Source organism: Leptidea sinapis, chromosome 9 (assembly GCF_905404315.1).
Source record: "Leptidea sinapis chromosome 9, ilLepSina1.1, whole genome shotgun sequence".
Taxonomy (NCBI): domain Eukaryota; kingdom Metazoa; phylum Arthropoda; class Insecta; order Lepidoptera; family Pieridae; genus Leptidea; species Leptidea sinapis.
In genome coordinates, this window is record NC_066273.1 from 12,100,072 (window position 1) to 12,124,159 (window position 24,088).

The window sequence follows — 24,088 nt, forward strand, 5'->3', positions numbered from 1 at the left end:
TAATTAAGACTCTAATTGATTTGTGTTTCATTCATGTCAAATTAATACTTGAGAGTTTTTGTTTGAATTCTTTAAAGGATTTCTCAAATTATGGTACTAATAAATTATCTTTTAATGTGATATTTAACACACCCCGCAATCGCAATTTAAACAATTTTAATTGGAACTTAAATGGCAGAGCGAATATAATATATTACATTTGATTATGATTACGATTGAATAAAATTATTCAAATACATTTTTTTTTAAACTATTGTTTCTTTGATAACATAAAGAAGCATCGAAAGTACTGTGCGTAAGTAAAACATTCGTCTTCCGAGACTACTGGAAAGATACCATTTATATCATCAGCATTTCATACGTTCACTGCTGGAAGAAGGCCTCCCCCAAATATCACCATGACCATCGGTCCTGAGCTGCCCTCATCCAACTTATTTCGGCAATCCACCTTCCTTCAAGGCCGGCAACGCTCTTGTGATTCCTCTGGTGTTCCAAGAGAATGTGGGCGGCGGTGATCACATAACAACAGGTGACCCGTACGCTCGTTTGTCCTTCTTTTCCATAAAAAAAAAATCTTGACCAGATCATCTTGAGATCTTGTGGGGGGGCTACCAACACCTACGTTTTAGGTAGGTGGTTGCCATTGGAGGACTTTACTGCCCCACCAACCATCTGTCCATCGAGCTATGTAGCCTGCCCACTGCCACCTCAATTTCGCAACCATCTTCTTTTTAATTTTTTTTCATTAATATATAGCTAAAAAATTGTGCAAATAATCGAACTGGAATTATGAGTGTCGCGAACAGCCAAATGGACGTAATTTGACTTTTTTTTTTATGAAAGTAAGGGACGAGACGAGCAGGACGTTCAGTTGATGGTAATTGATACGCCCTGCGCATTATAATATAGTGCCAGGACTCTTGAAAAATCCCATGCCTATTGGCAGTGCGCATCAATTGCCTGAGCGGCACTGCATTGTAATGACAATCAGGATTCTTGTAAAACCCCAAAAATCCCGAGCGGCACTACAACTGCGCTCGTCACCTTGAGATATAAGATGTCAAGTCTCATTTGCCCAGTAATTTCACTAGCTACGGCGCCCTTCAGATCGAAACACAGTAATACTTACACATTACTGCTTCACGACAGAAATAGGCGCCGTTGACGTTCCCATAATCTAGCTGGCATCCTGTGCAGAGGAGCCTCCCACTGGTAGGCTCGACTGGAAGCGAAAACGTATTTATTGATCGTGATATGGCTTTATGTTATGGTCGATAATATAATATTGGTCCGAATGAACTGGCATTCATAAAGGATTCATTGATCTATCAATTACCCAGTGTGCGTTCATTAATGGCCATTGTGACTCCAGACCTCAATAAGAACGGACGTTTCATTTTAATATTGAATTATGAAGTTGTTACTTATTGTGTTGGCTGCCGTGTCCTTCTCAAGTGGTATGTACTATGTTATAAGGTATTGTTGGTGATTTTTTTTGGATTCCAATCTGATAGGGTAACTATTAGTCCATAAATTAGGAAGGCGTTTAGAGGAGAGAGGACTCTCAGCAAACATTGCGCAAGAATATAAAATAGAAAACTGGGATTATTTAAGTTAATAAAATAGTGGCTTTTATGAATTCTTTATTTGAAAAAAATTCTTTATTTGAATTAGTCTTTGATTAAATTACATTAAAGAAACGCATTATGAAAAATCTCAGCTGTATTTTTTGGGGCTACAGGCTTAAAGGAGGTATGACATGGGGAGAAGAACTGATAAGAAAGTCCCGATTCATCTTTTAAATCATATAACAACTTAGCCTATTTAATATAATATTAATTATTATACAATTTTAGATCGCCTGCGCAGAACCACACAAGAACAATGCATCATTATCCTCTATATAATCTCCTACACCTTCTTTGTCAAAGAAGATTTAATATTATATTTATGGAATTGAAATGGATATCATACCCTTATTAGACATTGTATGTCATTGGGCTGTATCTCACAAGCAGCAATTGTCAATCATTTAAAAAAATATAATGTTGTCCAGGTTTTGAAATAATGAAGTATAAATTTAATAAAACATGTATTCAATGTAATTACTTGTATTTTCTAGAATAAAAAAAATACACTGGAAAATACAATTGCAAATTTATGTTTATCAGGATTATTATTTTAAATCATATAAAAAAATATTATTTTGCTGAAATTTTGATAGTGTGTTTTAGCACTTTTTTACCGTAGAAGAGGAAGATGAGCATATATAGGGGTCACCTGATAGTAAATGATCACCGTGACACATGACACCAGAGGAATCACAAGAGCGTTGGCATTTTGTAAGCTTAATGTCTATATCATAGGTTCTCAACGTGGGCGATAACGCCCCCTTGTGGGCGTTTGAGACTTTTGGGGGGGGCAGTAGAAGAGAGAAAATTAGGGGGCATTGAGATGGCGCAGATGGGGCGTGGGTAGATTTAAAAATATAGTCTAAAAAGGCAAAAAAATACACGAAAATACTCTAGAAAAAAACATATTCTCAAAGTGGGGGTGAGCAAAACAAGGTTGAGAAACTATGGTAATGCCAATATGTGTGTCTCTTTTCTTATGATCTTTCTTAGGATCTATATCTGTTGTCTCTAATATATAACATTCTCATGTCGCGGTGTTTGTAGTTAAACTCCTTCGAAACTGCTCGATTCTCATGAAATTTTGAGTGCATATTGGGTAGTCTGAGAATCGTAAACATCTATTTTTCATCCCCCTAAATGTTAAGGGTGGTCCACGCCAAATTTTTTTTTTGACATTATTTTTTTAAATTTGTTTGATTATGAGTCAGCATTAAAAAATACATACAACTTCAAGTTTTCACCCATCTACGATCAACTGTTACTTTTGTATCGCGATTTTAATATCGGCGATACAACGTTTGCTGGGTCAGCTAGTTATAATTTATATATAAAGCAGGCTTCGTCAACCAACAAGATGACGGTCAGAAAATAAGCAATTTGTTATATAAGCTAAGATCATTCACCGCAAAGAACACTGTTGATGTATCTAAAACAAAAAAAAACACATACAATATATATGTCACAAATCCCATAATTTGGCGTTTTATCCATGGCGTCGTCAATTTACAAACGCTCGCTTTTATGTAATATGTCTTGGGCAAATTGGCAACTCGTTCAATTGCCATATTTTCGACATATAAATAATTAAAATATAAAATAGATATTATTTCAGAAATCAGATACCATGAAATCTTAAAACAAGAATATAATAGCATTATAGCACTTCCAATGAACAAACAAAGGTACTTTATTATAAGAAATATTCAATTTGAATTCAAAAAATTTTTAATTCTTTGAAGTCTAACACTGTCGTAATACCTAGGTAAAAAAATTACTTCTTATTCATTAGTAGGTCTCAAAAATAAAAGACTGTTAATCGCATCGAACAAAGCAAGCGTAACGTGCCGCGGAAGCGGCCGGTGAGTGCTGAACCGAATTGGCTCTTGTATTAAGCCCAAAAAACAAATATAGACCCGTTAGACACTTTTTTAAATATACCGTATTTTTCTGGAAAGACCTTTGTACACGTAGATTTCGGACTATTTCCAGTATTTTTTTTTTGTGTCACATACTACTCGACCCCTTTTTTTCTTGTTTTGATCATCAGAGCCGCCCGTGTTAAGTAATAGAACTAAATACTTCATTTTGCCGGGGCAGTTTGTAAACGTCGTTTGAATTGTCTTCAAAATATTGCGTCATGTTATATAATGACAAGGCAATTTACATTTTGCCGCAGGCATATGTTAATTTTAACAACGAGCCTTTTTAAACGGACGGCGCCGTTTGTGAATCACATACAATGTGCCAGCGACATAATATACAAAGGGTTAGTTGATTAAAAGACAAACAAAAGGGGAATTAACAAAGGAGAGTAAGGATTTGAAATGAGTCGGGCGAGGGATATCAGGAAGAAGGAGATAGAGAGAGCAAGACAGTCGAGGACAACTGAAAAAGATGTGATTGGAAATTCCTTCGTCAAGTCCACCAGTGGGAGGCTGCTTTGCACAGGAAGCGCCTATTTCTGCCGTGAAGCAGTAATGTGTAAACATTACTGTGTCTCGGTCTGAAGGGCGCCGTAGCTAGTGAAATTACATGCCAAATGAGACTTAACATCTTATGTCTCAAGGTGACGAGCGCAATTGTAGTGCCGCTCAGAATTATTGGGTTTTTCAAGAATACTGAGTGGCACTGCATTGTAATGGGTAGGGCGTATTAAGTACCATCAGCTGAACGTCCTGCTCGTCTGGAAAATTATTATTTCCATAAAAAAAAGTCCACATCACTGAAGTAATATTTAAAAAGACCAGCTAGAATTGACTCTGGACTCCTGTTGGAAAGTTTGACTTTGGTCTAAAATAGTTTTTTAAGCATTTTCTAAATTAGACCAATCACAATGATATTCACCGTGATGAATGCTTTCGGTAATATTTAGGCACTATTGCAAGTATCACGAATGCAGGTTGACTGAATTTTATAAATTGCGTTCAGATATTATATTTTGTAGTAAATTTTCAATTTTCATATCTTATAATAAAAGATTTCAATTTTTTTCAGGTGTTCAATACAATGGATTACGCGGTAAGTTATTAAGTATATAAAAAACAATTACTTTATTATACTATTTCCCGCGACGTCACTCATCTGGATAGAGTTTAGAATTAGGTCTAGGGAATAAAATATGGGTTGGGTTTTAACTTTCATAGATTAGCAACACTAGTAGTGTTTAAACTTTAACTTAAAGAAAAATTTAATTAAATATATATAATGGCTGTTGTAAAAACTACTGGACCGATTTCAAAAATTCACCATTAGAAAGCTGCATATTCACTGATTGAAATAGGCTCTATAACATTGAAAATAAAAATAGGGATCCCTAATAAAAATGCAATAACCAAACCAAGGTGTGAAAAGAATCTGTCATCGCGTGCGATGCGGAAACATTGATGATAGAACAAAAAATGTTTTACAATATTATAGAACGTATCAATATCTTCAAAAAAAACCGCAATACTATATGTCGAACTACATTAGTTATGCCACTATAACTACTTTTTTACATATTTTTGGAAGTTGATGAAAGTGCCGACAATAATCAAACCATATTATTCATACACATCGAATTTTAAGAAGTCAATCTAAAGGAAATAATGCAATAATAATATAATAAGTTACGGCCGTTCCCAATATAATATCTACAGATAGAGAGAAATTACTACCTTCTACTATCAGTAATTAGCTGTCAGTAATCTGAAACTGTCCCAATATACCCGATAAGTCATTCTTATCGCCTTATATTGGGACGCGTGAATTGCAATTTCCATACAAACATCTATCGCTGGTAAGCTATACGTCGTCCCATTCACAGACAGCGTGTACAGATGAGGTGAGTTACCGTCGATAAGCTTATTGGGACAGAAAAGTCAACGATAATTACGATTTTTATCTCAAGTAAGAGATAGACTGAATATTGGAAACGGCCGTTAGTGAAATAAATCTTTCCACTTTCAACAAAAAAGAATAAATACAGGCGCTTATTCGTAAATACATTGAAATTGTTAAATAATGTTTAAAACTATTTGCTTCAGGAAACATCTCGAAAACTTACTTTACTGTTAAGTACTTTGTTTATAAATAGCTTACTTTATAAATAATACCTATAAATAGTGATAAGATCGGTCATGACCCCACTATCATTAGTGAGTCGTGGATAACGGGGTTGATTGTACAAATAATTAATTATTTAAACAACTAGTTATAAATAACACTGTTTGTATGATTTTTTGTTGTAGTAAATAAAATAAATATAAAATAACCTTTTCACTTCTCATGCTCTGAAATCGCTCATTTGTGCGCGATATAGGATGCACAAAATTGATTTTTGTGCCCAGTGCATTAACGTATTTACTCATAAATGTATTTATATTAAGGCAAAGAAAATGAGCCATACAGCCAAACACAATAAAAAGTTCAGAGATAGAATTTGTTATTTTATAATAATTACTTTAATTTATTTGCCTCATGTGTTTTAGACATAAAAGATATTAAAATTTTAATTAAAATACGGTAGGGAATTTAATTATTTAAAAAAATATATTTATTACAAAATTAATTTAAAAGCAGGCTGTATTAGTCTGGAGCCCAAGCAATCCATGTCGTAAGATTTAAAAAAAAGGGGCGAGAAACAGGTCTTGTTTTTTCGTGCGTTTATTAATTTCTTCATATTTGCTAAAATTGTTCAAAATGTCCATGTCATACTGCTGTTTTATTTACTCGCAATTGAAATGAAAAGCTGAGTTTATAACTCGTCCACAAAACCATTGCATCCTCAACATTACTATCAGCTAAAAGTCTCGGATAAAAATGTGTACACTCGTTGTAAAATCTACTATTTCCTGTTATTGTGCGCAAAGTTTGATTTTGCGCATGCATTTGCGTTCGCGAAGTACCACTTTCCAACACGTTGACAAGAGCGTGCGGGAATGGAGCTGAGCGTGCGAGAATGTTTGAAAATAATTATAGTGGTCGAACTTTGCGCAACTAAATAGGAAATAGTATACGATTACGTAATGTACTATTTCTATAATGCAGTATTTATAATGTTAAATACATGGACTAGTAAAAAAAAATGTGTTTATTTCTATGTATTTACACGTTTACCGGCTTGTTTTGGTGCTTCACTGTTATGTAAGGTGACACGGAGTCCTTCTTTTTTTACTCGTCCGTGGCTAAATAACGTTTATTTAACTTCAAACTAAGCTATTAATTGTAGACGTATGATATCTAACAAAAAAAAATTAGGTATCCGTAAATTTTTAACATCTTTCATTCATTCCTTATTACTTAGATAATTTATACGTCTAGATAGTCTCTTGCTGTAAGACAACCGATGAAAACAGGCCAGGAATATTAGTTTAGTGTGCATGACTAGCTACGTCTTACACTCGCGATTTGTATGACACTTTTTGTAAGTGTGCGTGAATTGCTCAAAATAGAGGTTAGTTCTAAAGTCTATTTTTTTCGACGTTTTCACAGCTGTTATAGTCTATCTAGACTAACTGATCTAAGACTTATTACATATACTAATGAAATCCACACTATTAAACTAGTAATCGTAGTTCTAGATGATGGATAAAGGTGATTATCTGGAATTTGATGGATTTGGTGATTTTCATGAACATTTACGTTTCAGTAAACTATCCATTCTCTTAAGTTGCACCAACAAATATTTAAAGAAACTAAACTCTGTCACCTCAATACTGGGTAAAAGATATAGAAAGGGCGCGAAACGGTCCAATAGCAAATGACGTAAGTGCCATATCACATTTCATCAATTTGTGATAATATTAAATCAAATTACTAAAAAAAGTTTTACTATAATACAGAACATACTACCAAACTTAGTTTTAATTTTAAAATATTCAATTTCAGGTTTTGGTGCTTCATTTTCTATCGAGAATTTTAATGTTATAGTCTAAAATTAATGACTGTTTAAAACCAAACCTGGCAGTAGACCATAAAGATGAATACAGAATATATATCTATATATTATACTAACTGATGCCCGCGACTTCGTTCGCGTAGATAAAGGGTTTTCAAAAATAAGCAAGTTTGGAATTGAAGATTATAATGTCCTATTCCAATTCCGGTTCCTGTTTTCACTAACGTTCCCAACATATTATGTGAATGGAGATTTCTGGGATAAATTTTAGCCAATGTACAGCACATAGCTGCTGCCCAAGCTGTAGTCTATCGCTGTACCAACTTTCATCAAAATCGGTTCAGTAACTCCGGTTCAGTAAAAGCGTAACATACAACCTTACATTCACGTTTGTAATAATAATAGGGATACAATCTACATCACTTTTAATAGATTTTAATTAATCATTTCCCCCGCAGTGAAATTCGGATGGTCAGATGCTTTGGCCGACAAAGAGTACTTCTTCAGTTTACCCCGGACCATGAGTGAAGCAGAGAGCAGTGGCTGGCGAAGAATCGCGAGACCTCCCGGACCTCTGCCGGAGCTCAGGTTGTACTGCACGGCGGGGAGATATGTCTGTCCACTGTTTGATACGGCTGGCTTTGTTGCTGGGCTGCAGATTGGGGTGAGAAAATTTGCTGCAACCTGACCCATTTACTACGTCACAGTCATCTAAATTTTGTTATTACTTATAAGTAGGAAGTCGACATGAATTAGCCTGTTCAGCGATTCACTTTTTGATTTAACACGAGCATTAAATAATTTATATCACGGATTGATTCCTGCCGCCGAAGTCCATCTTCGCTCGACATGCCACAAATTAGGATATTATCCCCAATATCTGGATGTGTGGCGTACCTCCATAGTGTGCGATTTTCAAGGACCTTTTTCTGCGTACAATCAAACTGTGGAATGAGCTTCCTTATGCGGTGTTTCCAGGACGTTACGAAATGGGATACACTCCAGATCGGAGGACCATCCTTTAGATGGGTAGACGCTTACATCAGTTCAGCAATGGGTTTATCAAGTTAGGAATATTATGTTAATTTGTTAGAAATGGGCTAAGATATAAAGAATAATAATATACCCATAGAGTTGCAATTTGTTAAGAAAGGAAACGAACTCACGATGCAATAACTTTAACTTTTTTTTAAACTGGTAACACAGGATTTTAAGCTATATGGTTTTTTTACATAATCATCATTTCTAACAGAGAGAAATAGAGGCAGCAATTACTGAGCGTATCCATTCTCTTTCCTTAAAATGCTGCTCCCTTTAAAACCATATTTGCATATAGAACAAATTCACGATTTAGGTTTTTTTGTTTTACCAAATGTTTAATTGATAATAGTTCCGAAATATAAGTACTTGTTTACTACGAAGGATGATTGTTACAATATATTGGCAGTTCGGATTAAAAAATTATTTAAAATGGAGAAGCGAACTTTGAGAAAACTTCACTTTACAAAATTACATAAGATAATGTTTTCCTTTTACGAGGTTAACATAAAGATGAAACCTTAGATAATTTATACGTCTAGATAGAGCCTCTTGCTGCTAGACAACGCATTAAAACAGACCAGGTTTATTACTTTAGTGTGCATGACAAGCTATGTTATACACTACGCGATACATATATCACTTTTTTTTAGTGTGCATGAGGTGTTGAAAATAGAGGCTAATCGTTCACCGCTATTTTTTTCGACGCTGTCATAGTCTATCTAGACGTAAATCTAAATTATCTAAGGATGAAATAAGTATCATTTGAATATTTCAAGTTGTAAATCAATTGCAATTGTTTCACGTATAAAATAAATATAATACTATACACATACGTCTTCGTTATATAAGAATTAATTGTCAAAACCATATTTATTTATAAGATTTTTACAATATTGTTCTTATTACAAACATAGAATAACAGGAGGAATAAATAATTTTATTTAATTATTTTTTAAAGCTTTGTTAGGCCAAAGAACTATCTATATCTTCTTGCGTGCATAGATAAGTACACATTTTCTATAATCGTGCTATAAGCGCTATCGAAAATATGAAAACTATACAATATTGAAACTATTGAGTCGGCAGATATTACATCATATTAAAATTAACAGGTAAGTTAATACTAGTGATTTGATTTCATCTTTTTAGTAAATAAACGTTAACGTTAAAAGACTCATAATCAAACAAATTTAAAAAAAATGTCTAAAAAATAAAAAAAAATAAAACATTTAGGGGGATGAAAAATAGATATTGTCCGATTCTCAGACCTACCCAATATACACTCAAAGTTTCATGAGAATCGGTCAAGTCGTTTCGGAGGAGTTCAATGTTTAACACCATGACACGAGAATTTTATATATTAGAAAGAAAATTATTGTTTATTCCACCAAAGTCGTGAAGTTTTCATCAGATCCCAAACCGGATCCCGATCACAAAAGGATCGCTGAATTATTAGTGACTTTCTTTTGATTAATTATTTTCAATATGAGTCTGTCAGCGTGGATACTATGGTAGTACAGCTTTTTAGCACTATGTGAGTAAGGCCGGATCCAAATATGAGAAACGACGTCGAAAGAAAGCTAAGAAACGAAAGAGAGAGTGTAGCAAAGCGACTGAAAGAGAAGATGAACACCTTAAGCGGACAAGCTGGAAAAACATACAAAACTCTCGTTCATTCTTTCATTTATTGTTCGGTCATTTGTCTCAACCAACGGTCTCGTTATTGAATGATGACTTTCTACTGTTCCAGTTCCCCGTGGAGGAGTTCGATTCACCAACGATAAAGCCGGAGAAAAGGTTAGTGAGGTGGCACGCACCGGCCACGGACTCCGAACCCGCGCGGGACTATTGGACTGCTACACAATATTATGTGTCTGAAGGTGAGCTAACATTTACCAATCTTCGGTCCGTATTACACGTTGTGACCAAAATGTAGGAAGCTTGGCTGTACACCAAGCGAAAATGTTTTTAAGCCTTCCTTTGACAGCCTTAGTGCGAAAAAGACGCAGGTATAAACAAATTTGTAGTTGCCTGCTCTCAGGGCTATAATTCACTGGGACGCCACCACCAAAATATATACCTGCAGCTCCTAAGTTACTCACGTGGTGTCCTTATTTTTTTTTATGGAAAAGGAGGACAAACTACCCTACGGGTCACCTGGTGTTAAGTGATCACCGCCGCCCACATTCCCTTGCAACACCAGATGAGCGTTGCCGGCCTTTATGGAAGGTGTACGCGCTTTTTTTGAGGGTACCCATGTCGTATCGTCTCGGAAACACCGCACAAGGAAGCTCATTCCACAGCTTTGTTGTACGTGGAAGAAAGCTCTTTGAAAGCCGCACTGTGGAGGACCGCCACACAACTAGATGGTGGGGATGATATCTAAATTTATGGCGTGTCGTGCGAGGGTGGAATTCGGCCTGACATGACCGGAGACCTGCATGGCCCGTGTATATGGCATCACCAGTGCTGTCGTCTGCATAGCAATGTATGTTGGAGGTGTCCAATATTTCGTTGATATGCAGAAGAAACAATGTGGGAGATAGCACACAGCCTTGGGGCACTCCAGCGTTCACGGGCTTGGGATTCGAGCAATAACCGTCGATAACGACCTGTATGCTGAGCCCAGTGAGGAAGCTGGAGGTCCACTTGCATAAGCTCTCGGGAAGCCCAAATGATGGAATGACACTGCTAATGCATTATTACAGGTAACTTAAACCAAGACATAATAACAAATAACATTATTACAATAAAAACTTCAGAGGTATATTCATAATAACAGAAGGCAAAGGTTTTTGTTTGCGCGACGATTAATTTACGTATATGGAGTTTAATTTGTTTTAGGTGTAACTTCTTATGTGCGTACAAGTACACACGCACGTTTATTTAATAATATTTCCTAATTTCAGAATCTTTAAAAGCTGGCGCAGGACCCCAAGTAGAGAATGGAGCGACGCTGCAAGATGGCGGGGTGTGGGTTAAGGATCTTGAAGGACAACTCATCAGGATCCCCAGCACTGAGGCTGAATTGAACACAACTCTGTTTAAAAAACAAAACTGCATTCCTAACATGGGTAAGCTAAGAATCTTTTGCCCTGTAGAAAAATATACATTGTTTGATGTCATTTGCGGATACAGGATTTTTTTTATTGAAAAGGAGGACAAAGGAGCGTATCAAGGTCACCTGGTGTTAAGTGATGACTTTTTCAACGCCAAAAGAATCACAGGAGCGTTGCCAGCTTTGAAGGAAGTTGTACGCGCTTTTTTTGTCGTGTCATGTCGTATCGTCCCTCAAGCACCGCACAAGGAAGTTCATTCCACAGATGTGTTGTTCGTGGAAGAAAGCTCCTTGTAAACCGCATTATGGAGGACACACATCCGCCACACATCCAGATGGTCGGGATATTTGATCGTTGTTTTGTTATGCAAGAGGAGGACAAACGAGCGTAAGTTGATTATTGAATATGACAAGTGATTACAATAAAATGTAATAAAAAATAACGGGTTGTACTCCGGGAGTGCGGGCAGAAGTGAAAACTTGAACATTAAAGTTGTTCATTTTTGAACATTTTGATTAGGGAATAATTTTACACTAATTGTTTTATTTAAAAGTACTAGAATTTATGTGGTTCAATACAATATTCATTTATTGCGTTACCGTACACATAAAGGACAATTTATATTACATAAAAAAATTTACACTTCAGAATTATTACAATCATTTTACATTAAAAAGTTTATCTCTCAAAAAATAATTTCAACGACTGTCTTACGAATTTTCGATCAGACAACGTGTCCTAACGCGAGTTAAACATTTTATACCCATCCCAAGAAAAGTGCTCAACGTCGCTAAGGAAGTTTTCACTTCAAAAAGTATACCAATTACTCTTAATTTAGATCTATGTCATGTTCCTCCTTAGTTTTAAGCCCTAGTCATTAATCTTAAGTTAGGTTAAGTGATAGCAAATAGCCAGGTTTTCCCAGTTTCCTGGATTTTCCCCCACAAACCTTATGTATAGTTTTTTAAGCATAATAAAGTTTTATCCCTCAACACGTAGATAGGGTTGTAGAAATAAGTTTTCTGATACCTACATATGGCTTAATTGTAAATTGCTTTTATAAGTAGATTATATGTAATTTTGTATTTATATTTTACTATCAAATAGAGAAATTTGGAATTTTAAATTTAATTTTTTTTACAGTAACACTGCTGCACTAATATTACTTAATATATATATATATTTTTTTTTTTTTTCTTTTTTTATAACTTTTCTTATTGTTTCTGATATATTTATGTCTATACATATGATAATCCAAATAAAAGTAATAATAATTAAGTTTAGTTGGGTACATAATTCATAAGATTAAAATTTTAGATTAAATTAGAAAACTTTAATATTTTTTTTGTACAAATAGGCCGAGGATATTTGGACAGCCCTAGCACAGGCTGAGGTCTAATTGGGCTGCCAGTTGCAATCACCAGCCTTAAGTTTTCGTCTAAGCTTTGGTCTATAAATTATGGTGTAAATGGTGTTCACTTTTTTAAGTCTCTAAATAAATAAATAAAATAAATGTATCGAATATTTATTTTTGCGTCTTTTTTATAAATAAATACTTATTTTTCAATATAACAATCATGCTTAATAAGCAACCACTTATCTATGACTTTAATACATCCATTAATAAATTGTCATATCATAAATTGTCCACAAACAGGTGTTTGATTAATAGTTTATATCATATTTAGGAGGCGCATCTAATTAATTAGTTTAGGTGAGTTTTCGTAATAAATTTCATCGGGAATATAACACAAATACATTATTAAAAATGTTATAGAATACAGATAGAATAAATGATTGTGAAACTGAAGTGGCAGTGGGCAGGGCACATGGCTCGGCGGACAGATGGCCGTTAGGGCAGTAGGGTCTGCGAACGGCTGGATCACTTGGCGTTGCGTAGAGACGTCGCTTCATTGTGTGTCTTCTACCGCATTTATCAAGGGGAGTGTTCTGAAGAGCTGTTTAACCTGATTCCTGCCGCCGAATTCCACCTTCGCACGACACGCCACAAGTTAGGATATCATCCCCACCATCTGGATGTGCTGCGGTCCTCCACAGTGCGGTTTTCAAGGAGCTTTCTTCCGCTTACTACAACGCTGTGGAGCTTATTTGTGCGGTGTTTCCGGGACGATACGACATGGGTACCTTCAAAAAAAGCGCGTACACCTTCCTTAAAGGCCGGCAACGCTCTTGTGATTCCTCTGGTGTTGCAAGAGAATGTGGGCGGCGGTGATCACTTAACACCAGGTGACCCGTACGCACGTTTGTCCTCCTATGCCATAAAAAAAAGGTCCTCGAATGGCGACCACGTACCGGAAGGCATAGTGTTGGTAGGCGCCCCACAAGATGGACCGACGATCTGGTCAAGATCGCCGGAGTAGGATGGATGAGGGCAGCGTAGGACCAATCATCATGGCGATATTTGGTGGAGGCCTTTCTCCAGCCGTGGACGTCTTCCGGCTGAAATGATGAAGATGAATAGAATACAAAAATGATTGTTCAATAGACCTCGCACATGACTGTCATAAGAAAAGATATAAATGATGTGGTAGTGTGTAAATGTGTGTTCTTCAATTTCAAATTGTCTTGATTTAATAATAGCCTAAACACATGGTTGGATTTGGTACGGCCAGTCCATCCGACGGTCCGGTAGGCGTCAATTGGTCCGGCGTCGTACTCCGTCCGGACGGTAATAATAATAATTTTGTGCGATGGACAATGCGACATAGCTTCGAATACGGTCCGCTACCATGAGGTCTACTCGCAAAATCGACAACGATATATTCGGAACGATACGATAATATTCCGAATATATCGCACTTAAGCTACTCTAACAAATGTTCGTATACCATATCGTTTATCGTAACAACATCGTAACCATAGACTAATATTTTGATTTTTTTACGATATTTGAGTGGATGAATTGTGCTGAAACCTTTAAAAACTAAATATGATCTGTGCTATGTCGCTGTTAAGTGTCAAAAGTCAAAACATAGCTTAGGTGCTAAGGATGGTCCTCTCCCAGACTCTGCACCACCAATTTAGTACCATTTATACAAAATGTAAATATTAAAAAATTATGCAATGAATATAATATGACCATTTAAAATTGAGTGAATAATACAAAACTTGCGGATAATAAAATGTAAAAAAAAGTAGCTCAACCCTTCTAGTCGACATCCTTTTTCTCAGACGGCTATTTGCATTACTTTCTACGCATAAGCGATCAACAAAATGACTTAAATTACTTGGTAGTAAATAAATCCTGTTGAATAGTAAATAACATATAATTATTTAAATTTTGGTTATTAAGTATGTATATTGTATGGCAAATATATCTATACAACTTGAAACGATAATAGCAACGACAGGCTAGAAGGTGTCGTTGAGATTATCGTAAAAGTGACGTTTGATTGTTTATCGAATTCGAATATTCATCTCTGACATTTTCAACTAAGAGTAGGTTCATTCAATCATTGTTTCGTCATTGAATACGATGTAACTAAGAGTAGGATTCGACACGATATATCGAATATCGATTTTAGGAGTAGGCCCCCAGACCCCTTCCGATGGTTCGGCAGTATCAAATCCGATTATGTATTTATAGCTTAATAATCAGTGAATGATAGTGTAAGATTATTGATGAGAAACTCACCTTAGCATATCTCTTTGATAAACTTAGGCGTTTAAATTATATTTTTTATCTAATCGATATATGTCTAGATTATTATGGTTACGATCAGTTAGTTCAGGAGGGTCAAGCTATAAAAATATTGTTTTGTCATCGGTCCTCGATACGTGTGGTAATTGTCAAGTACGTTTTGGATTTGATATCCTTATCAACACAAACATATGCTTACAGAGGAACGGGTTGTAAGGGCCGTCGTGAAAACCTGCCAATGCGAGACTCAACCTTGGGCTAGCTGTCCGCTGATAGAAAATGGAAAACAGACATTAAAATCTAATTGATGGAGCCTTTTCCCCCTTGGTTACGATTGCTAGTGGTGGGAAATGTGGGGCTTCACCTATTGGATTGTTCAGCGTGCCTATGTACTTGTGTCGGTGTCGCATCCGCGGTGTGATATCTGTATTAATGAAAGATTGAATGGATGATATTATTATTATTAACATAATAAATACAATAGACCAGTGAACTGTGTTCTCAGACACATTGACATGATAGCAGTACTGAGGTGGCATTTATTATAAAGGTGCGTACAAATTTACGCGCGGTAAGCCATCGAACATAGGCGCCATGTAGACGGGGTCGCGCTAGCATTGCCGCGCTGTAACGTGCCGCGATGCGAACCGCTCGCTGTCGGTTTATGAGACTGCACCAAAAGAGCATCTGTCAGTCGCACGCGCGCACTTGGGACGGTTGTAGTTTTGGTGAATTGGCTCGCGAGGCGAATACGTAAAAATGGACAATTGACAATGAAATTGACTGTTTTGATACTCGAAAAACGTATTGCAGGCTAGTAGTAGTAGTGTAGGTGTCTCCAGAGTGGAGGTGCCAGAAATCTTAAAATAATTGATAATTTAGTTTACAAGCTGGATCAGCTACCGCGCGCGGTAAATGATCTTAATTTGTACGCACCCTAACAATATCACCATTGGAATCATCAATGGGACAACGACGTGTTGAGGTCGTCTGTTTCACAGCTGCATGCGGTAACTCGTAGTCGCATGACTTCCTTATCAACTATCGAATCTCGTCACGTTATCGAACTAGTGTCGCAAAAGTTCATTGTAATATTAAAGGAAGATGAAGGTCACCTAAAAACATTCACATAAAGATATTCGGAATCAAAAACGAGAAAAAAATGACTTGCAGATTTTGCTTTGAGGCCGATGAAACGCGTATTCATCTCATCTGCGATTGCGGCCCACTAATGCATTAACGTAACGTCATCCTTGGTGACTACAACCTGCTCCCAGATGCTGTTTGTAATACTCGCGTTAAGAAGATACTGGGGTTCGTAAATACGGCGGGGCTTGACGACGAGCTATAAGTATGAGTGGCGAACACAATAGTTCAATTCTGGATGCAGTGTTACAAGGTCTGGGACTGATTATGCCTAGACAAATAGCCACTCTCTCTAAATAAGTAGATAAATAAATATATTCGACACAACCTGCAAACGGTTCAGATGAGGAAAAAGCGGGCTTTGTCAATAATACACCTGCTGAGCGTCACTTCTCATTCACATTCAAGCAACGTCAAATACTGATGTCGCTAATACAAGGAATGCGTAATGCGTAATGCTGTATCTATCCATACGTTACTTTGACCAAACGGAGTCCTATTTATCGGCTCGGTGTAAATAATATACCCTCTGCATATACGCCAGCATTTTTAATAATTATAAACTAGTGGTGTATTTTTGTCATGGCAGGTACTCACTACTACTGGAATATGACGCGCGAGAAGAGCTGTGACGAACTGTTGCCCTGGTTCCCGCTGGTGACCAACCATGATCTGGTTGGAGTCGGATTCCAGATCTTCGGCAGTCTTCCCGACGTACCCAAAAATCAACGCGATTGGTTTGAGAAGTATAATGGAGGCAGATTAACTACTGAGGTTTATTTTGATTTCTTTTTATGACAGAAAGGGACGAGACCAGCAGGACGTTCAGTTGATCTTAACATGATAAACATATGTCTTGTTCAACTCCCAGGTTGTAGCTCCATCTACTCCATCATTCTTTACTTGCTCAAGACATACCAAGATTTACGGTTGATGCGTCACTCGGATGGTTGGCTCAGTTGGTAAGAGCGCTCGGACCGAGAGATGCGGGTTGGAGCCCCGCATCGTCCATAACTTTTGGTACAACTTAAATTTGTATATTTAATCCCAGAAATGAAGAATATCACATAAAATAAGAGACTGTTTCTAACATAATAAGGTAGTTTCTGACGACTATGCGACGAAAATATTCAACTTTAGCCAAATTAGTATAATTAATAATATACACTCAATCAAATATTAGGTTCGGGGAGAAGTTTCTTCGCATTTTATATATGCAAAGAAACGTAAAGAAAATAATTTTATTTGATCACACAGTTTACAAAGAATAAAATAAAATTTACAAAAACAACACAATAATTGTTGTATGTGATTGAATACAGGTCTCTCACTCAGCACTGTGCTGCAACAAGCTGGAGCGCTGGTTTTCAGTGGGAGCTTTATTTGGGTGTCATCACGGATACAGCCTGTCCAAGTTATCAATCAATTACTAATTAAAATTAAATGACGTACTGTCGAACCGCAAGGGCGTACTGTCGAAGAACATTCTAAATATTATTTATTTATTATTTAAGTTATGGAAGATGCGGGACTCGACCCGGGCCTCTTAGGTTCCGTCCGAACGCTCTTAGCAACTGAGCCAACCGTCCGAGTATTCAACTTCAACCGTAAATCTTGGTATGTCTTGAGCAGGTTATCAACTGTAAAGAATTTCCTGTAGATGGAGCTACATCCTGAGAGTTGAACAACACATACGTTTATAATGTTAAGTCTCTCTGTAAATAAATAATTATTATCTACTAGCTGACCCGACACACGTTGTTCTGCATATAATAAATAAAATAATGTTTTTATATGAATTTGTCAATAACACCAAAAATTTCTTCGTAAAATATGCACCCTGCTGTCGTAATGAAATTGTTTCACAGCAGAACTGTCAAACCGTGCGTCAATAAATTCTCTCATAGAAATTTTGTATGGACATTTCAAAGGAAAAACAAATACGTTGTTTTTATTTAATTTAGCAGCATTTTCCTATTTATTCACCTTTCAAACCTTCTCTGGACTTCCACAAATAATTCAAGACCAAAATTAGCCAAATCGGTCCCGCCGTTCTCGAGTTTTAGCGAGACTAACGAACAGCAATTCATTTTTATATATATAGATTTACATTCAATTACAGTAAATATGGAACATATTTAGTTCTATAACTTTTTGCCATCTTGTAGGTACATTGCTGTAGAAAATGGAACGTGAAAAGTAGTTTTGCAGTCCTTTCTTGATGTTAACGTGCCTAAATAATTCTATGAATCCTATATGGCGGATGCATTAACACCTCCCAACCAAACTCTTGCTCCAAACTCCCAACAAAAACTTATGGCATAAGGAGCGCATAGGCCTATGCGTATTTTGCGAAAAGCCAAAGACAATTTACTTCGTTTATAAGTCAAACTAATCAGTCTTTTTGAATAAATATACCAAGGTAATTTCCAGATTATGATAATATATCGATGAAAAAATTCCATGGCAGAATTGAAGTCTAAACTAATCGCAAATTGTGATCATAAATTCGGTAGAGAAGCACTGATCCTGATAAGACAATGCTGTTACGAGAACACTGAGTGTGAGGGTCCTTTGCACAGGATGCCAGCTAGATTATGGGTATCACAACGGCGCCTTTTCTGCCGTGAAGTAGTAATGTGTAAGCATTATTGTATTTCGGTCCGAAGGGCACCGTAGCTAGTGAAATTACAGGGCAAATGAGACCTAACAACTTAAGTGTCAAGAATTAGAATTTATGATTTTTTAAGAGTCCTGAGCGACAATGCATTGTAATGGGCACGGCGTATCAATTACCACCAGCTGAACGTCCTGCTCGTCTCGTCCCTTAATAAAGTTAACATAAAAAAGAAGAATAATTAATAAAAGGGCAGTATGTACGTTAGACGTTCTGATAATTTCCTCAAAGTCAGAATAACTTATTTTCCGTGAAGTTTTTAAAGTATTTATGGCGCTCAATTGACTGAATTCCACTCTATTTTTCAGTTGGTGATGCCATATGCACCGGAGTGTCTCCTTCAACTTTCGGAACATTACAGCATAATTTCTCTTCATGTTTACTTTATAAATGACCCATGGAATATTAAATGCACGTAAGTATAACTATCTTTTCTCTTTGTCGCTTATGAATGATTCTATTAACTAAAACAACATGGACCCTTATTGATTGCCTTTCCAACAACAAACTAAAATCATGTTGTGCTCCCTCCAAACTTGTGATTGATTCAAGGGAAATTACTGACGTCCATGAAATTTGCAATACGTTTAACAATTATTTTGCTACTATAGGGTCAATATTAGCTAACCAAATCCCGGCCCAGTTCCATAATATTCATACCACCACACACCCAAACGATACCCGAAGTAACTCAAAAAAACTTTCAGATATAAGCCCCTCCACTGTAGATGAAATTACAAGGACAATTGACAAATTGGACCCAAATTGCAGCACTGATAATGATGGTATTAGTATTAAGGCTATTTTCGAGGAAAGATAATTCCTAGACTTTCTTAAGGTAGCTAAAGTCAGTCCCATTCACAAATCTGGCTCCAAAACAGATTCTGGCAATTATAGACCAATCTCTGTGCTCCCAGTACTATCTAAAGTAGGAGAAAAAATATTGCACAACCGTCTTGAATCTTATATGGAATCAATAAAATACGTTACCGAGCGCCAATTCGGTTTCATACCTAAAAGTAATACTGTAGCTGCGACCGTTGACTTAGTAACAAAAGTGAGGCAAAATATTGACAGTAAAAACATTGTGTTGGGCATATTTGTTGATTTAACCTCCTGTTTGCTGCCGTTACCATATGGCAACGGCATAAGAGCACCGTTTAGTACTCTGTTATTTGTTTAGCACACATGACATTAAGAAGGCGTTTGACACAGTAAGTCATTCAATCCTTGAAACTAAACTTCAAAACATAAGAATAACCGAAAACGCATTTAAAGTCTTCCAACGTACCTCAGTCATCGACAACAGATTGTAAAAATTGGCGACCACAAAAGTGAACCCGTTCCAGTAAGATTCGGTGTACCACAGGGATCCATCTTGTGGCCCTTACTCTTCTCAATTTATATAAATGATATCGTTAATTTAGGATTACATGGTACAACTTTGTAGACAGATGACACCTGTCTTTTCTATTTCGGGGCTTCCATCAATGACATTACCCTACGTGCGCAAAAGGATATCAATGTTCTTTCCAATTGGTTACAATCAAATCTACTTACAATTAATGGTAGAAAGACTTCTTATATTATCTTCAGTGCGAAGAACAAACCAATACCTCCCTATAAACCCTTAAAAGTAAGTAATGTTCCTGTAACAGAAAAGCACGTTGAGAAATATTTGGGATTACTATTGGACAGTAAACTGACATGGGGTGCCCATATTGACTATGTTAAAAAGAAGCTCTCTTTTCTGATTGGTCCCTTTCGTGGCATAGTTCGTTCGATACCCCGGAAAGTTCGAATGCTAATCTATAATTCATTAGTTAAATCACATCGCTCAAAAAACCAAGTTAGCTGAATTGCAAACAATACAAAACAGACTCATAAAATTTTTATTTCATTATGCTTATTTAACACCTACTTCTAAAATATACAAACAAACTAACCTCATGAATATAAAACAACTTTACACCTACCATACATGTATGCTGATCGAAAAAATTCCACACAATTCCATCCATACATCAATCTTACACACCCAATCTAAACATGTGTCTAAACGCAGCACGAGAAGGGCCAGCTACTTCATACTACCTAAGACTAGAACAAATTATGGTAAGCGTATGTTTATTTACCAGAGCGCACAACTTTTTAATAGTCTAACTTCATCTCTCAAAAAGATTAGTCGTGTAATACATTAAAATGTGAGCTATCAGACTCCATACATTACTTCAAAGTTTTTATAAAAAAACATGTGTGAAATAGTTTGTTATACGACAGTGACCTGTAAATGAAAGTTGATAACCTGCCCAATCCCAATATTTGTATATTAGGAAATTGACTAGAGATGTCACTGTTGCTAATCGAAACAATTTGTTATGTTTTTAAAGTGATGATCCACTTCTGGGATTAATTACACAAATAAAACTGAAAAAAAAAATATGAACGATGCGGGACTATGCTTATTCCCCCTATTATGTCTACATTGTCATCAAATGGACGCAATAGTATTCTGTGTGCTTTATGTATAGTTCTAGATTATATTCAGTTTACTCCACAGAATTCCTTTATTCTTTATTACATCCGATCAATTCGACACGTTTTTTGCCTATACACGATCCATCCGAGGAGATGTTAACTCGCCATAGTCCTAAATTTACACTTAAGGCGCTATAGTCCTAAAAAGTAACATTTTTAAAAATCTACTTAAAATACTTCTACAAATACTACGGTTCCAATTTATTGACATGTTTATCTTCATTTCTTTATCTAAAGTATCGCTGTTTCGAAAACACGATGACGAAAAAAAATCTCGATAGATTTATTTTTTGAAAAATAGTCTTTTTTGTTTGAATTGTTTATATTATCATAAAACTATGATAGCTATAAACACAAAACTTATTTTATTCGATAGTTTATTAGTTTTCACCGTGGGATTTATCAATACGCTTTGTGAATTATTTTATATTAATTTTTTTCGTAATAAACCAAACGCGACGCCTTGGTTGCATGCTCGCTCAAGCCAGCAGTACGCCCGTGACCACTGTCAAAGAAGGTACTGTGTTCGTGTCTCTCGGGCTCACATTACGTAAGATTTTAGCAAAAAAGTACAAAGCGGGAATCATAGTAAAAAAATAACGATGATGCGACAGCGTATTTGTTGAAATATATAGGTAAATGTAAGTCGGAAAGTACTAAAATAAAATTTACGTAATATTATTATGAATATTATGCCACGCGGGATTTTTGTATATATGTATGTACTTTAGGGAAGTTAGATAAATCCAAGATGGCCGCCGCACAAAACGCACAACATAATTTTGAGCGGTGGCCATCTTGGATTTCAAAAATGATTCCAAATTCGTTCTCTGCTCCCTCAAGAACCTCGGACTCGATATCCATATTGCTGATATCATAATTTTGTACGGCGGCCATCTTGGATTTCAAAAATGATTCCAAATTCGTTCTCTGCACCCTCGAGAACCTCGGATACGATACCCATATTGTTGAAATCATAATTTTGCGCGGCAGCCATCTTGGATTTCAAAAATGATCCCAAATTCATTCTCTGCACCCTCGAGAACCTCGGATACGATACCCATATTGTTGAAATCATAATTTTGCGTGGCGGCCATCTTGGATTTCAAAAATGATCCCAAATTAGTTCTCTGCACCTTCGAGAATCTCGGATACGATATCCATAATGTTGAAATCATAATTTTGCGCGTAATATAACATTTCTCTCATACGTCGATAAAAAAGATTTACTTCAAAAATGCATAAAAAATATTATCACAGTAATTCCGTACTCTAGCACAACTGTAAGTTTTAAAAAATATTAGGCGGTCCTTCTGGGTTGGCGGTCGTTGACCCGCATCGCTCGGTTCGTTCTCAGCCATGCCCGACGCCCGTGTCCATGCGTACCTATCGAATCTAACGTTCGCGCAATTTTTACCTAAAGTGTTGGGAAAACCTCGCCTTAAGATAATTCAAAAATTCTGGATATTTATGGATTTCCGCAAAATACCTCATGAATCAATATTTTTTTTACTTACTTCTTGGACTAAAACTGTACTATCTTCCAGAACGGGAGATTCAATTAAACCTGCGTCAGTTATCAACAGAGCAAAGCTGACAGGAGTCAGGTACGCCAGTAAAGTGATGGACGAGGTGAAAAAACTGTTCTCATAATCCATACCCCATATTCTACCATACCCTACGTGTTACGAGGAGCTTCAAGAACAATTTATCTTTTAATGTATTTGAAATTAAATTTTGAATGCAACAAATTTTATTTTTACTTACGTATAAGATTTACCAGTGGGAGGGTCCCTTGCACTTTATGGGTAACACAACGGCGCCTTTTCCTGCCGTGAAGCGGTAATGTGTAAGAATTATTGTGTTTCGGTCTGAAGGGCGCCGTACCTAGTGAAATTACTGGGCAAATGAGACTTGACATCTTATGTCTCAAGGTGACGAGCGCAATTGAGGTGCCGCTCAGAATTTTTGGGTGTTTCAAGAATCCTGAGTGGCACGCCATGTGCTGTAGCGTATCACCAGTACCAGCAGCTGAACGTCCTGCTCGTCTCATCCCTTATTGTCATAAAAAATTACCAAAACCAAAAACTTACCTAAATGTATTTCATGTGCAAAAATACTTCGAAAAGTGCACCACATAAAGTATTTTTCCTAGTTCCAAGAGATTCAACTATCCGAGCATAGTGGTGTAAAACAGTAACCATTTGACCGCGTGCAACGGAGAGCTGCTCAAATTGTCGGGGACGCAGTGCTCTGTGAACGGCTAGATCATTTGCAGTTTCGTAGGGACGTCGCTTCATTGTTTGTTTTCTACCGCATTTATCACGGGGAGTGTTCCGAAGTTTTGTATGACAGAAATTTAAAATCGATTTTCTTTGTAAAATAATATATTTAATCAATCAAAGTATGTAGTACATAGTACAGATATAATAATGCCACATAATATGTACCTTT

The 24,088-nt window shown here is 36.4% G+C and overlaps 2 protein-coding genes across 3 annotated transcripts in view; both read left to right on the forward strand.

Moving 5' to 3' along the window:
* Positions 1-24,088, forward strand: part of LOC126966158 (tryptophan--tRNA ligase, cytoplasmic) — a 373,239-nt gene that overhangs the window by 217,994 nt on the left and 131,157 nt on the right. The gene's annotated exons all lie outside the window — the stretch shown is intronic.
* LOC126966174 (uncharacterized) lies at positions 1,321-23,385 on the forward strand. The gene is made up of 8 exons (XM_050810132.1): positions 1,321-1,457; positions 4,629-4,652; positions 7,971-8,176; positions 10,304-10,433; positions 11,463-11,627; positions 17,009-17,193; positions 19,405-19,511; positions 23,182-23,385. Exons 1-8 carry the CDS (start codon positions 1,412-1,414, stop codon positions 23,285-23,287), a joined length of 969 nt encoding a protein of 322 aa, XP_050666089.1. The 5' UTR covers positions 1,321-1,411; the 3' UTR covers positions 23,288-23,385.

Excerpts from the sequence above, each read along its gene's own strand:
- LOC126966174 (XM_050810132.1), top strand. The coding sequence starts at position 1,412 with ATGAAGTTGTTACTTATTGTGTTGGCTGCCGTGTCCTTCTCAAGTG. Across the intron at positions 10,434-11,462 it reads ACAATATTATGTGTCTGAAG|AATCTTTAAAAGCTGGCGCA; the intron begins GTGAGCTAACAT and ends TCCTAATTTCAG. Across the intron at positions 17,194-19,404 it reads GAGGCAGATTAACTACTGAG|TTGGTGATGCCATATGCACC; the intron begins GTTTATTTTGAT and ends TCTATTTTTCAG.